Below are 15502 nucleotides of genomic sequence, written 5' to 3'. Positions count from 1 at the left end.
TTTTAAAATGGGATAGTACACTCATATTAGGACCTAGCTCATTGGAGATTTGAATATATTTTACAATATGTTAATATTTAAATCTTTATTTCCTTGTGTGAATCAGCAGTTTTCAAGTCTGTCAATGAGAGGAAAAAAAACTGGGAAGAAATAAGATCAGATACGTCAAAGATTACAAGTTTTATTAGAGGGCATTAGAAAGGAGTTTCATGTGATTATGTGACTTAGTGTTGCCTGAGTGCGAGATACTTGTGGATTGAGACAAGGAGAGTAAGAATGTTTGCTTCTAGTTTTGTGTTCCATATGGCTTAGATTGCAGATTCTTGCAGGTTGAAGATCTGTTAACATGATTTAGCCCAGATAAGCATCAGGAATGTTCTTCATTCAATTATATATCAATTTAAAAATTGTCATTTTGCCAGTTGCATTTTTCTTGGATTTTTTTTCTTACATCTTTTGAAACCTAGTAACTTGTTCATTTTTCAACTTTTATTACAGTGCCTGATCAACTTTCTAGCGGGAGAACGATCATGGAGGTGGTGCCAGCCGAGGTGAATAGTTTGCTTCCAGAGGAAATAATGGACACTGGTATAACTTTAGTGGATGATGATAGTATTGAGGCTGTTATTGTTTCATCCCCAATTCCCATGGAGACAGAGCTGGAAGAAATTGTCAACATAAATTCTACTGGTGACTCTACAGCCACGCCCATTTCCACGGAACCAATCACAGTGTACAGTAACCACACTAACCAAGTTGCAGTGAATACCACAATTACTAAAGCAGATTCTAATACCACAGTGAAACCAGCTTTTCCAAGTGGCCTTCAAAAACTTGGTGCTCAGACTCCTGTGACTATATCAGCCAATCAGATTATTTTAAACAAAGTATCACAGACATCTGATCTTAAACTTGGCAATCAGACCCTTAAACCAGATGGACAGAAGTTAATTTTAACAACTTTGGGCAAGTCTGGTTCACCAATTGTTTTAGCACTACCCCATAGCCAACTACCCCAGGCTCAGAAAGTTACAACTCAGGCCCAGTCAGGAGATGCTAAGTTACCACCGCAGCAAATTAAAGTAGTTACCATTGGAGGGAGGCCAGAGGTGAAACCTGTCATTGGTGTCTCAGCATTGACCCCAGGAAGTCAACTGATTAATACTACAACTCAGCCCTCTGTGTTACAGACCCAACAGTTAAAAACAGTACAGGTAAAAGAAAAAAGGGGGCTTACTAATTAAAATGCATGTTAAAAAAATTTAACTGGTTCATAGTTGTGTTTGTAGGGTTACTAAATACATAGTTGTTACTGAATTCTTTTGAATGTTGTTTTATGTCATTGTGTGTGTTTTTTTTAAGTTTGATATGTCTAATGCTTATGAAAATTTTTACCAGATAACTTAGAAAGCAAACTTAATTTTGGTTAAATTCCAAATTAGTATTTTATAGCCTTTTACTAATTTTAAAATGCATTTTATTCTTAGTGGTAGTTTGATTACAAGGATGTTTTGCTGGTATAAAGATGCCAGACTTGCTACTGGACTATCAAAAAATCATTTAGACAACATTGTCGTTTTTTTTTTTTTCCAGTTAACAGATGGCCAGAGGCTAGGTTCACAGAACTTTGTTGCTCTGAGAAACCCTCAGAGCCAGTAATAGTGCATGTTAGCCAGCGTGTGCCTTTTATTTGGAGTTTACTGTTCATTGCCATTGTTTATGTTTGTACTATGGAAAAGACAGTGACATGCGATGGAAGATAACATATAGGCTTTAGAGTTGTACCAGCTGGGTTTGAGTTGTCCTACCAGTTATGGAAAACTTTTGTAGGTTAATTATCTTCTCTAAGTTTTTGACTTTTTCTTAAGAATACTTTTTGATCATGATGAAATGTGTAGTATAATTCTCAAAATATTGAGGATGTTTCATAATGGTACCTATTATTAGTATGAACAGGACCCTGAGAAAGAAGGTTACTGGAATATATAGTAAGTGATTTCCAGTTTATCAAGCCCAGACAGGCTTTCTTAGGCCACCACTACTCATAGAAATGCAGTGATGGACCGGGCATGATGGCTCAAGCCTGTAATCCCAGCACTTTGGCAGGCTGAGGTGGGCGGATCCCCTGAGGTCAGGAGTTTGAGACTAGCCTGCCCAACGTGGTGAAATCCCATGTCTACTAAAAATACAAAAATTTAGCCGGGTCTGGTGGCGAGTGCTTATAATCCCAGCTACTCGGGAGGCTGAGACAGGAGAATTGGTTGAACCCGGGAGGCAGAGGTTGCAGTGAGCCGAGATCGCGCCATTGCACTCCAGCCTGGGCGACAAGAGTGAAACTCCATCTCAAAAAAAAAAAAAAAAAAAAAAAAAAAGGCCGGACGCAGTGGCTCAAGCCTGTAATACCAGCACTTTGGGAGGCCATGATGGGCGGATCACGAGGTCAGGAGATCGAGACCATCCTGGCTAACACGGTGAAACCCCATCTCTACTAAAAATACAAAAAATGAGCCGGGCGTAGTGGCGGGCGCCTGGAGGCTGAGGCAGGAGAATGGCGTGAACCCAGGAGGCGGAGCTTGCAGTGAGCTGAGATCCAGCCACTGCAGTCTAGCCTGGGCGACAGAGCGAGACTCTATCTCAAAAAAAAAAAAAAAAAAAAGAAAAGAAAAAAAAGAAATGCAATGATCTAGTTATGACCAGGAAACAAAAATGTATCCTCTGTTTGAAAGAGCTATCTTTGAGAAAAAAGGAGAATGCATAGAAATAAAGGAAATGTATAAGAAGGAAGTAGGAAGGTTTTGGGAAACTACACTCAGCTGATACTAGAAGTAATGTTTTGGTTACTGTGTTGACAGTAGAATTAGAAACCACTTTTCATGGGCTTTGCATTTAAGAACTTTGTAGAATTTCTTAAATCTTATAACTTGCCTGTGTCCCCTTTGCTACTATTAAATGTTTAGTGCTCTTTCTTGTTCATTATTCTCACTTATCTATGACTTCCTTTTACTTCTTATTTTTGCTAAGAATCTCTTGGATGAGATATCCTATCAAGCATCTTGTCCTCAGTTTTGAAGCTTGTTTTGATTAGTTTACCAAAGTTTATTTGGCTTTGGCAATATGGATCATAATTATGTTCAAAAGAAACTGATACCAGGTGTGGTGGCTCACACCTGTGGGCCCAACACTTTGGGAGGCCAAGGTGGGCAGATTCTGTGAGGCCAGGAGTTTGAGACCAGTCTGGGCAACATAGTGAAACCCTGTTTCTACCAAAAATACAAAAAATTAGCCCAGCATGGTGGTGCACACCTGTGTTTCCAGGTACTCAGGAAGCTGAGGTGAGAGGATTGCTTGAGCCAGGGAGGTCTAGGCTGCTGTGAGCTATGGTTGCACCACTGCACCTCAGCCTGGGCTACAGGAAGACCCTGTCTCAAAAACAAAAAAAAAAAAAGGAAAAGAACATAAATTAGAATGTCATTTTTTTTTTTTTTAATTTATGAGAGCAAGGCATATGTGTCATTTCACTGACCAGTGTTGTTTGTATCTATTATTTCTCTACTTTAATTCCCTAAGTAATGACGATAAAAGCGAAGACTGGGGTCTAATTCTTATAACTTGTTTTATTGTAACTTTTCTGTTCTGTTTTGTTTTTGAGAAAGGTCTTGCTGTCACCCAGTCTGGAGTGCAGTGTGTAATCTTGACTCACTGCACCCTTGACCTCCCAGGCTCAAATGATCCTCCCACCTCAGCCTCCCAAGTAGCTGGGACTACAGATGCAAGCCACCATACCTGGCCAATTTTTGTGGGTTTTTTTTTGTAGCGATGGGGCTTCGCCATGTTGCCCACGCTGGTCTCAAACTCCTGGATGCAAGCAATCCACCTGCCTTGGCCTCTCAAAAGTGCTGGGATTACAAGCATCAGCCACTGCACCCAGGCTACTGTTAGTTTTCTAAAGCCTGATTCTATTTAATAAAAAAAGAATTCTATTTTAAAAAACACAATAAAAACAAAAGAATTACATTTAGAATATTTTTTTTACTTGTACGGTCCATTATTTTTAGGCGACTTAAGTCTTTCCAACTCAGAAGTAACCTACAAAGCTCTGAAGCACAAAAGACAAAAACTATGCATCTATATTTTTCCTATTTCAACACCAGAATATTTGGTTTAGTAATACAAAGATTATATGATTTTCTGGGTTTTTTTTCCCCCTAGGTAGTTGTCAGTGTTGTCCTAAGTTTAATCAGAGTATTAAGACTGTTAGGGTATAGTTAGCAGGCAAGGGTGGAAGATGGAGGCCATCTTGAAAAATGAAGAAAAGACGTGACCTTTGAAGCCAGAGGCAGTAACAGAGGTATAATTACATGTAATAACAGATACATAAACACTTGCCCATGTTTCCTGTGCATAGTTTATAAGAGTAGTAAATAACTAGCAGTCTGGGACAACAGAACTCCTTACTAGCTCCTGAATCTATCCAACACAGTGCCAAAAATTACTTATATGTATTACTTGATGACATATTTTACTACCTTATTTGTAAGGTTTTTTTTCATTTTTGTCTTAAGCTGCTGATTCTATAAACTTGTTAAAGTGATCTTTGATGCTTTGTTTTACTTAATAATTTTGTTCCGGGATACTTTAGAATTCATAGTGCAAAAAATTCATAGTTCTTTAATGGAACCAAAAGTTATTATTTTCAGCACCGCTAAAGAAACATAACCACAAGGGCAAGATGAGATTATTTATTTGAATAATTAATGTGCTTTTGGTTGTATTGTTTATATTTTTTTCCTCACTGATAAGTATTCATATACTCATGATTGTGAAAAATCAGTTTAAAATGGGGAAATACTTTAAGCCCATAATTGTTATGGCTAAGGTTATTTATTGCTAATATGGCTTTCTAAGAATAGCAATACTTCTACCTCTAGAGATCCTTAATATTATAGATACAATAGATACAATTTTGACTGACTTTAGGGTTTTAGTTCTGTAAACATACTTGGGAAATTTGTATTTCTCTAAATTTCATTAGCTTTCTAGAGTATAATTATGGATTTATTTGAGTATGTTATAGTTTTGCAAGTTGGCTGTTTTTAAATACAATAATGGGTATCTTTTTTAAGTAATTTGTATCGTAGATGCAGTTGGTTTTGTCAGTAATGTATTCTGAGTATAAAAAAGTAATATATTGTGAGTATATTGTGTTATTTAGTTTAATTTATAATTTGAGCACAAAGAGCTAGTATTTGTCTAGTTCTGTGATCTATTATAGCTTCCGGTGTATTTCAGGTATTCACGTTGGTCATATATTTTCATTTGAGTCACTATTTCCTATAATAAATAGTACTTTTATGGTCTCAATTTTCATTGCCAAAAGATATAATTAATATTTAATGTTCTTCACACTCTAAAATTCTTTGATTTTTATCGTAGGTAAATTTCTTCTTTTAACTTTCAGAAGAAGCTGTGTCTTTGTATATGGTGATAATTGCAATATAAACATTTGATAATTCTACACTCCTTGACTTGCGGAGAATTATAATTCAGGTCAACAGTGTGCCAATATATAACTTCAAGTTGGAGATGAATTAAATATAGATTCTCTCTTCAAGGAATTTAAAATATAGTAAACAGTTGCTGTAGCCCAGGAGTTTCAGGCTGCAGTGAACTATGATTGCACCACTGCACTCCAGCCTGGGTGACGAGATGAGACCCCAAATTTTTTTTTTTTTTTTTTTTTTTTTTTTGAGACAGAGTCTCACTCTCTCTGTCACCCAGGCTGGAGTGCAGTGGTGCAGTCTCGACTCCCTGCAACCTCTGCTCCTGGGTTCAAGCAATTCTCCTGCCTCAGCCTCCCGAGTAGCTAAGATTATAGGCGTGTGCCACTGCACCCTGCTAATTTTTGTATTTTTATAGAGACAGGGTTTCACCATTTTGGCCCGGCTGGTCTTGAACTCCTGACCTCAAGTGATCCTCCTGCCTCAGCCTCCCAAAGGGCTGGAATTACAGGCGTGAGCCACTGCACCTGGCCTGGAACCCCATCTTTAAAAGAAGAAAAGTATAGTACCTAATAGTTTAGTAAATAATATTTCACAGCTGTTGCCCTTATAATAGTTTTTTGTTCTACCAAATTTTTCTGTTTTGTACCCTAGGGCTTTACCTTACTCAGTTCTCCCTTAATCTACTCCTCATATTTAGATCTAAAGTTGAAAATCTAGTCATAAGCCTACCTTTAATGTGTGTGTATTTATATTTTGCATCCAAGGGCCAATGTAATTGTATATATAGGTGGCTTCGTCATTCGCACTATACTTTCTTTACTTACTCTTTTTATTATTAATTTGTTATTTTGAACAAGAATATTACTGTGCCATAGTTTTATTTTTTCATTAAGCATTATTAATTTTGTTTTCATCATATGCATATATCCAAGACATGAAAATAAGGAATTGTAATAAAATGCAAAGGTGGTATTATATATGGGATTAAGGATATGATCATATTAATATTTTGATGAATGTCTGCATTTTAAATGTTCTTAACATTAATATTAATACATAGATATATTCTGTTAAGTGTGAGCCGGTTTTACATGTACTACTTTGTATGAATCTTTGGTATAATTTTGATTTCATAGGCATTTTATAGAAACAGATGGTCTTCATAGTTATTTATATGTTTCAGATTGCTAAGAAGCCTCGAACGCCAACCTCTGGTCCAGTAATCACGAAGCTGATCTTTGCAAAACCAATTAATAGTAAAGCAGTTACAGGACAGACAACTCAAGTTTCACCACCAGTCATTGCAGGTTATATTTCTTTATAGTTTATTAAGCTAAATATTTATCTTCCTTTTAGATTTAAAAAGGCTGTTCTGCCAACTTAAAATGTTTTAGTGTAACAAACATAGCTTATTATTATAAACCAGACTAGTTAATAAGAAATGTTTGCTTCAAGCAAAATGCCTTATCTGAAAATCAGTTCATTACTTTAGTCTCTTTAGTTTTTGGTAGAAATTTACCATGATACTAGCAAAGTCTCAAACTCCAATAATACTAGCTAATATTTATGTAGTGTTCACCGTGTGCCAGGCGCCATTCTTAGCCCTTTACATGTGGTGACTATATCATTCCCCAGGAATCCTATGAGGTAGGTACTGATAACATCCCCATTTTGCCAATGTGGAAGTGGAGGCACTCAGCTAGTAAATGGCTGAGCTGGAATTTGAACCCAGGCAATTTGACTCTGGAGCACATGTGCTAAGTTTAATAAATTTAAATTAATATACACAAGAGTGTAGTATTTCATGATTTCTGTTTGAATTTTTGGTTTCAGTATTTTAGTATACTCTATATGGAGTTATCTGTAAACAGAAAATTGCCACGATGATAGTAATTACTTAAGTGATAACAGAATTTTAGCTGAATTACTTTTATTAGAACACTCCTTAGTGTGGCCCAGTTCTCTTTTATTTTATACTTTAATATGTGTCATCACCAATCACTATATCACCTCAGAAATCTTGACTTCAAGTGTTCGTTCTCTTTATTCTTTTAGTTTACTTGCCTTTCTACTCCCTCCAGCAATTGACTTTGAAATTTCTGGTCCATTTATTTTTCTACTTTCTCAATAATCATTCCTTTCCTGTCCTCAAATTCTTCCTTCCTCAAGATGAAGTCCATGACCCATCCTGTTGCTCTCTTGTAGACACCATTGATTCTCTTTTTCTGGTCTCTTTCTCTGATGGCTTGGCTAAGTCCAACCTTCCTATTCCTTGTTTGGCTAGCAGCTCAAGGTTTTTAGAGAAGAATCACACAGCCATATTGATCTTTAATCCAGGGCCATACTAAATGACTCTTTAACTAGTTATAGGATCATTTCTAATTTCTACTGTGCTAAAGGCTTATATGAAAGCACCTCTGGATGGTAAACTTTTGACTAGAGACTTTCATATCCTAATTACCCATCCCTAGACTGTGTATTCTTGATGAGGGTACTCAAATATTAACTGATCATTCCTAGCATGTATATTAAAACCATCTGTCTTTAATACATTTACAACATAGTGGTAGGCAACTCGGAAGTCAAAATGGCAGTGACTTGTCATTTTCCTGAGGCTTTGATTTGTATGCAGGCTTGATTTGTATTTGTATGTAGAGAGGCTTCTCATTTTAGCTAATGAGAAGAGATGGAAAAATTGTAATGTGGAAGCAGTGTTAGGTGAGTGACTGTTCTCTTTCTCTTGGTGCTCAGTAGAGATTTGTGACAGTATAGGAAGCTGATGTCTTGAGACATGTCATGGGAGGCAGGTGTGGCCCCAAAGAAAAGATTGGAAAGGGTTTGGGTTTGGAGCTGGTTTAGGAAGTGGGCTGCAATTGGCTATAAGTAAGCAAGGGTTGGAAGTATTGATTAAAAAGAAAACACCAGTCCCCTTGGAGATTTTGTATAGGTAGAGGGGCTTAACCAGGAGTGTTTTAATGGGATATTCTTTACTGTTTTGAGTTTCTGAAGAGACTCTGAGAGAGTCCCTGAAAAGTTTTAGTTAATGGGAAGGAGGAGGTATGGGTTGTATGGTAAACAGTTGTAGTGTTTGAGGAAGTGTCTGAATGAATTTTTGGTTAATGTCAAGAGTTCACCCTATCATAGACATTTGTATATGTCATTGCTTGGTCTTTGGGTTGTTTATAATGTGTTGCAGACTGATTGTAACTTTATTTTTTAATTGCACACGGACTTAATAGCCCTACCAGAATACATAGAGATATACTTCTGTAAAATTTTACTAGCATTGTTGGCATTAAGTTCAGTTTGGATAGATAATTTCTACTTTTAACTGGTTCTTTATAACCTTTAAAAATTCATATATGCTAAATTTTAAACCATCCAAGTGCCTTTCTGTTGAATTGTATCACAAGGAGATTCCATCATCTTTATGTTTACATTGCAGCTAAGACTGCAGTCTTTTTCCATGCAGCTAGTCTTTATATTGCAGAATGCTTTTTTTTTTTTTTGAGACAATCTCGCCCTGTTGCCCAGGCTGGAGTACAATGGCACGATCTCGGCTCACTGCAACCTCCGCTTCCCGGGTTCAAGCGATTCTCCTGCCTCAGCCTCCCGAGTAACTGGGATTACAGGCGCCCGCCACCACAACCAGCTAATTTTTGTATTTTTAGTAGAGACGGGGGTTTCACCATGTTGGTCAGGCTGGTCTCGAACTCCTGACCTTGTGATCCACCCGTCTTGGCCTCCCAAAGTGCTGGGACTACAGGCATGCGCCACTGCGCCCTGCCAGCTAATGCTCTTTCAAAGTACCTTGAGATTTTTTTTTTTTAATGGTTTTTGGGCTTCTCATTAAAGATGACTATCTTTTTCTGTGTTTCAGTCAGGATGATTTTTTATTTGTATATAAGTGAGTTTTCTAAAATGCATATCTGAACTTGTCACACCCTTGCTTAAAATTTTCTTGGCCTTGTTCATTTCTTCAGCTGGACCCATCAGGATTAAGTTCAAATGCCAGTGCTTTCTTAGCATTAAAGGCATTTATGATCTAATGCATGCCTTTTTATTTTCACCTCCAAATAGTAGCTCCAAACCTACTGATTTAACTTATTGTAAGAAATCACCAAATGGATCGAAACTAAGTTGTAGGACTAAGGGTCTTGGCAAAGTTCCTTTTACATGGAATGCCTTTCTTTGCTGTTCCTCGCGGCTGACTCATCCATTTTATGTCTTAGATTACCCATGTCGGAAGTTTTTGACTTCTAGGTTTAGTCAGATATTCTTTTTCTGATCATTTCCTATTTATTTCCATAAAAATTGGTTATATTTACCAAGTACTTATCTTAAACTTCTGATAAATTTCACACTGGCTTTGAGTTATCCATTAGTCGTACTATATTATAAATGTTGGTTTTCTTGTCTGTCTCCCCATAACCCTTATAATTTTTCATGATGGTAGTTTTTTTGTTTGTTTTTGTTTTTTTGTTCATCATCTAGTGCTCTCTCTCTTTTTTTTTTTTTTTTTGAACGGAGTTTTCGCTCTGGTTGCCCAAGCTAGAGTGCAATGGCGCGATCTTGGCTCACTGCAACCTCCGCCTCCCGGGTTCAAGCGATTCTCCTGTCTCAGCCTCCTGAGTAGCTGGGATTACAGGTGCTTGGCACTATGCCTGGCTAATTTTTTGTATTTTTAGTGGAGACGAGGTTTCACCATGTTGGCCAGGCGGGTCTCGAACTCCTGACCTTAGGTAATCCTCCCGCCTCAGCCTCCCAAAGTGCTGGGATTACAGGCATGAGCCACTGTGCCTGGCCTCATCATCTAGTTCTTTTAAAAAACTTATTTTTAAAAAATTGTGGTAAGATATACATAACATAAAATTTACCATCTTAACTTTTTTTTTTTTTGAGATGGAGTTTTACTCTGTCACCCAGGCTGGAGTGCAGTGACATGATCTCAACTCACTGCAGCCTCTACCTCCCAGGGTCAAGTGATTCTCCTCCCTCAGCTTCCTGAATTGCTGAGACTACAGGCATGCTCCACCACATCTGGCTAATTTTTGTATTTTTAGTAGAGAAGGGGTTTCACCATGTTGATCAGGCTGGTCTTGAACTTATGACCTCAAGTGATCCACCCGCCTCAGCCTTCCAAAGTGCTGGGATTACAGATGTGAGTCACTGCACCCAGCCTCATCTTAACTGTTTTAAGTGTATAGTTCATTGGCATGAGGCACATTCGCATTGTTATACAACCATCACCACCATCCCTTCTCTAAAACTTTTTCTTTTTGCAAAACTGAAATCTCGTACCCATTAAGCAAAAACTCCTTTTTCTTCCTTCCCCAGTCCAGCATCTGGCAACTAGCATCCCACTTTTATCTCTCCATGGTTTTTTTTTTTTTGAGACAGTCTGTCACTCTGTCACTCAGGCTGGAGTGCAGTGGCGCGATCTTGGCTCACTGCAACCTGTGCCTTCCCGGGTTCAAATGATCCTCCTGCCTCAGCCTCCCAAGTAGCTGGGATTTAAGATGGAGTCTCAGTCTGTTGCCCAGGTTGGAATGCAGTGGTACGATCTTGGCTCCCTGCAACCTCTGTCTCCTAGGTTCAAGTGATTCTCTTGCTTCAGCCTCCCAAGTAGCTGGGATTACAGGTGTGTGCCATCACGCCTGGCCAATTTTTGTATTTTTAGTAGAGATAGTGTTTCACCATGTTGGCCACGCTGTTCTCAAACTCCTTACCTCAGGTGATCTGCCCACCTCAGCCTCCCAAAGTGCTGGGATTACAGGTGTGAGCCACCATGCCCATCCATTGCCCTTTTTTTTTTTGATTGGCTTATTTCACTTAGCATAATGTCCTTAAGGTGCATTTGTGTTGTAGTATATATCAGAATTTTCTTTTTAAGGCAGAATCATGTTCCATTGTAGTTATGTATGTACTGTATTGATGGTTCTTTTATCTTGTTTCTCTCGCTCTTTCACTTTCTCCTCTGTCTTCACCTCCCCAGAACCTAGCACAATTTTTGGCACTTTTTTTTTCAGATGGAGTTTTGCTCTGTCGCCCAGGCTGAGCGCAGTGGCATGATTTCGGCTCACTGCAAGCTCCGCCTCGAGGGTTCACGCCATTCTCTTGCCTCAGCCTCCTGAGTAGCTGGGACTATAGGTGCCTGCCACCACGCCCAGCTAATTTTTTGTATTTTTAATAGAGACAGGGTTTCACCGTGTTAACCAAGATGGTCTCGATCTCCTGACCTCGTGATCCACCCGCTTTGGCCTCCTGAAGTGCTGGGATTACAGGCGTGAGCCACTGTGCCCGGCCCCTATTTTTGGCCCTTTGATGTAGTTCTGTGAATGAGTATTGTTGCATGAATATGTATATCATGGAGGTACTATAGTGATACAGTAGGAACTATTGGGAAACTTGGGTTTTTAGTCATGGGTCTTCTATTGATTTTCTCTGTGATCTTAGGTAAATACATTATTTTGTTCATCTTAGTTTAGTAAAATGTAGATACCAACCACCTGACAAGACTTGAGGTAGTTCCATGAGATAATAGAGGTTCCCATTATCGCAGCTCTCACGGTAGAAGGTTGCTTCACGGGAGCAAGCTTCATCACAATGTGAAATTAATCTCTTACAGAATTTGGCCTTACTCAAATATTCTAGCTTCCTGCCCCAGCCTATCCAGTCTGTGGCTTTAAGGAGTGTGTCTCTTTTGATTCTTGGAGAATACCTGACAACAGAAATTGATTTCAAGGTGAAATTATGTAACTTGCATGCTTGCTTGAATCTGTGGAACTAAGGATAAATAGGGATTTGGAGGTTAGATTAGATCATCAGAAATGCCATCAGGATAAAAGCCAAGTGGACCCTCAAAAAGAGTAACTTGAATTTCAAAGGATATCAAGGTTCTTGGGAACATTGATGAAATCTAGAAATATTTTGGTAGAAATGACCTGCTTTATGAGTATGTCATGCCCATTTATCATTATCAACATAATTTATCCTTTTGCTGTCATCCAGATTTTCAGAAGCCATCTCTCTCCCTGAAACTCAACAGCTGATTTTTTTCTTTGTTCATCCTAAGAGTTAATATAGTTGCAATTATAAACGGAATTTTTAAAAAATATAGGCCACAAAAAGAAAGTAAAATTTTATTACTTTTAGTTTTGTAATTTATATTGAAGTTTTTGTTCCTGTTTTAAGTGAATTAATATTAAGTTGCCTTTTTCTGATATCAGTTATCCTCAGGAATTGAGGATTTTCTATATGAATTTTTTTTTCTTTTTCTTTTCTTTTTTTTTTTTAAGAGGGATTCTTCCTCTTGTTGCCCAGGCTGGAGTGCAATGGCGCAATCTCAGCTCACCGCTACCTCTGCCTCCCAAGTAACTGGGATTACAGACGCATGCCACCATGCCCAGCTAATTTTTGTAGTTTTAGTAGAGACGGGGTTTCACCATGTTGGCCAGGCTGGTCTCGAATTCCTGACCTCGTGATCCACCCGCCTCGGCCTCCCAAAGTGCTGGGATTACAGGTGTGAGCCACTGTCCCCGGCTCTTTATGAATATTATCTGAAAGATGCGTAATTCCTAACAAATATGAAATTATAGCAGTGGCTATAAATATTGAATATTTTATGAAACTGTGTCTTTACTGGTAATTTCTTTTCTTAACATAATGGTTGTTGGGGCTTCACACTTATCCCACAAGTGTTAGCTTTGGAAACCAGAATAGACAAATATATTACTTTAGACAGGCTCGATACTTTAGAGCAGCTCTCTAAACATTTGATGTAGATTCATTTTGTTTATTTAGAATTGCCTTTATGTAGTTATGATGTATTCAGGTTTTTTAAAAACCTGGCAGAATGTCATTAAAATTAATCTATATACTACAAAGAAATTTTGAAAATTGTATTAAAAATACTTAAAAAATTCATAGATGGTGAAAAAACTTGATTTACTTTAAAAAAGAAACTGTGCCAGTCTGGGCAACATGACAAAACTCCATGTCAAAAAAAAATTTTTAAATAGCTGAGAATGGTGGCATGTGCCTGTGGCCCCAGCTACTCAGAAGGCTGAGGTGGGAGGATCATTTGAGCCCAGAAGATCGAGGCTGCAGTGAGCTATGATCATACCACTGCTTTCTAGCCTGGGTAACTGAGCGAGACCTTTGTCTCTGAGGGGGAGAAAAAAAAAGGCATACTTTGGCATTGTTATCAGGAAAAATGGCCCAGAAGCTGCTAAGCATTAGTTCTTTATTTTTGTCTAAAGTGAAAGTCCTTTCTTTCTGTCTTACCCTTTCTCCCTCACTGCCATGCTTTCTCCTTCATCTCTATAGCTGGATCTATGGGTTTAATCATAGTATCTAAAGGTTAGAGCAGATTCTAGAGATAATTTAGTTATCAATCTTCTCTGCTTCTTAGATGCTTGACTTCTTTAGCCAGTGTATTTGATTATCCAGCATCTGCTTGGGATACCTTTAGTGACTAGAAACTCGCTTGTGTTGAAATAGTCATTTCAATTGGAAATTTTTGTTAGAAGTTATTTCTTAGTGCTGAGCTGAAGTATTTTCTGTTTCTCTGCATTTGATGTGATACAGATTGGTTCTAAGCCTTTAACCTGACAGCCTGGATTAGTTAGGATAATCTTGGTTTTTCTGCCAAAATAATCTCCAAATCTCAGAAGGGTAAAAAACCTGTTTTTTAAAAAATTCATACTTCGTGATTATCTATATGACCATTGTGGGTTCAAAAAGTATCTTCTCTTCATAGTCACTCAGGGACACAGGCTAACCGAGGAGCTGCCATCTCAGATGGTGGAGGAAAATAAACTTTGGAAGGTCTTGCATAGGCAGTAATAAATGCTATGACCCAAGAATGACACACATCACTTCTACTCATAACTCATCTGCCAGGAGTAGTGTCATGACTCTTAACTACAAGATGGGGTGGGAGTGGTAGGAAGTGCAAGTGCAGTTCTACCGTGTGCCCAGAATGGGAGAAAACTGGAATACTTGGTGAATGGGAATAACAGCTATCACACAGTCTTCAAGAATTTGAAGATCTGTTATGTCTGTAGTCTCTTCTTGCCTAGGATAAAAATTCCTGATATTTCAACTCAATATAATATGATTTTCAGTTCCCCAAGCATCCAGACACTAGAGTTTTTCATTGTTGTTTCTGAAGGGTCCTGTCCGGAAGGGAACGCAGTATGGAATCTGGCTGGGGTGGATAGAAAAAACATTTTTTTAATCCCGTTTGGCTGTCTAAAATCAGATAGTATTAAATCTGTCAGTGTTTAAATTAATCCAGTAACTATCTGTTTTATAAGTGTGGATATCAGTTGTACCTTCATGGCTTAAGTTCAAATGGGAAGACAGCTATAGATACAGAGATGGAAGTTTTAAGACTTGGGTTCATGTCCTGACTTTCAGGAGCTGTGTTACACAGGGCACGTTGCTTAGTTGCCCTGAGCTTTCTCTCTGATGAATATAGCAACAGTATTGATGAACACATGAGTTAAACTGTTTTTGTAGAGTTTACTGTAGGCTGATATTAAGTATTGCTAAGAAGTAGTGTTTTGTTTAGTTCTGCCTAGGGTTACCACAGTTCATTAGTGCCTCATTAAGTGTTGAACATGAAATAACGAACATACATTCTGCAGTCCTTGTGAGTGTAGAGCATCATCACATAAATTTTTATACTATTATTGAAAAAAGTCAAACTGATGTGCTGCCTCTCATTTGCAGGTAGGGTTCTTTCACAGTCTACTCCCGGAACTCCATCAAAGACCATAACAATATCTGAAAGTGGTGTTATTGGATCAACTTTAAATTCTACAACACAGACACCAAATAAAATAGCCATCTCACCTTTGAAATCGCCAAATAAGGTAAAAAATCAATTAGCCACAAATACCAAATATTGTGGTTGATGCCTTTATTTTCTTACTAGTCACTTCAGATACTTCAGTTTTAATACATTCCCAAGCAAGTAATAGGCATTCAGTGAA

General features: G+C 38.1%; 1 protein-coding gene across 5 annotated transcripts in view; it reads left to right on the top strand.

The window, feature by feature from the left end:
• The window catches only part of LIN54 (lin-54 DREAM MuvB core complex component), a 90574-nt gene that overhangs the window by 24609 nt on the left and 50463 nt on the right, over positions 1–15502 (top strand). For 2 of the 5 annotated variants that reach the window (XM_007999091.3, XM_007999093.3), the window contains exons 2-4: positions 499–551; positions 6685–6808; positions 15240–15382. In XM_007999091.3, the coding sequence (XP_007997282.3) occupies positions 531–551; positions 6685–6808; positions 15240–15382 (288 nt within the window). In that variant the 5' untranslated portion in view covers positions 499–530. Of the gene's footprint in view, positions 1–498; positions 1215–6684; positions 6809–15239; positions 15383–15502 lie in introns of all 5 variants that reach the window. The other 3 variants (XM_007999088.3, XM_007999089.3, XM_037989508.2) reach the window with 2 other exon arrangements.

The sequence above is a fragment of the Chlorocebus sabaeus genome, chromosome 7, assembly GCF_047675955.1.
Source record: "Chlorocebus sabaeus isolate Y175 chromosome 7, mChlSab1.0.hap1, whole genome shotgun sequence".
In the NCBI taxonomy this organism is placed as follows: domain Eukaryota; kingdom Metazoa; phylum Chordata; class Mammalia; order Primates; family Cercopithecidae; genus Chlorocebus; species Chlorocebus sabaeus.
This window is presented reverse-complemented; position numbering and strand designations above follow the sequence as displayed.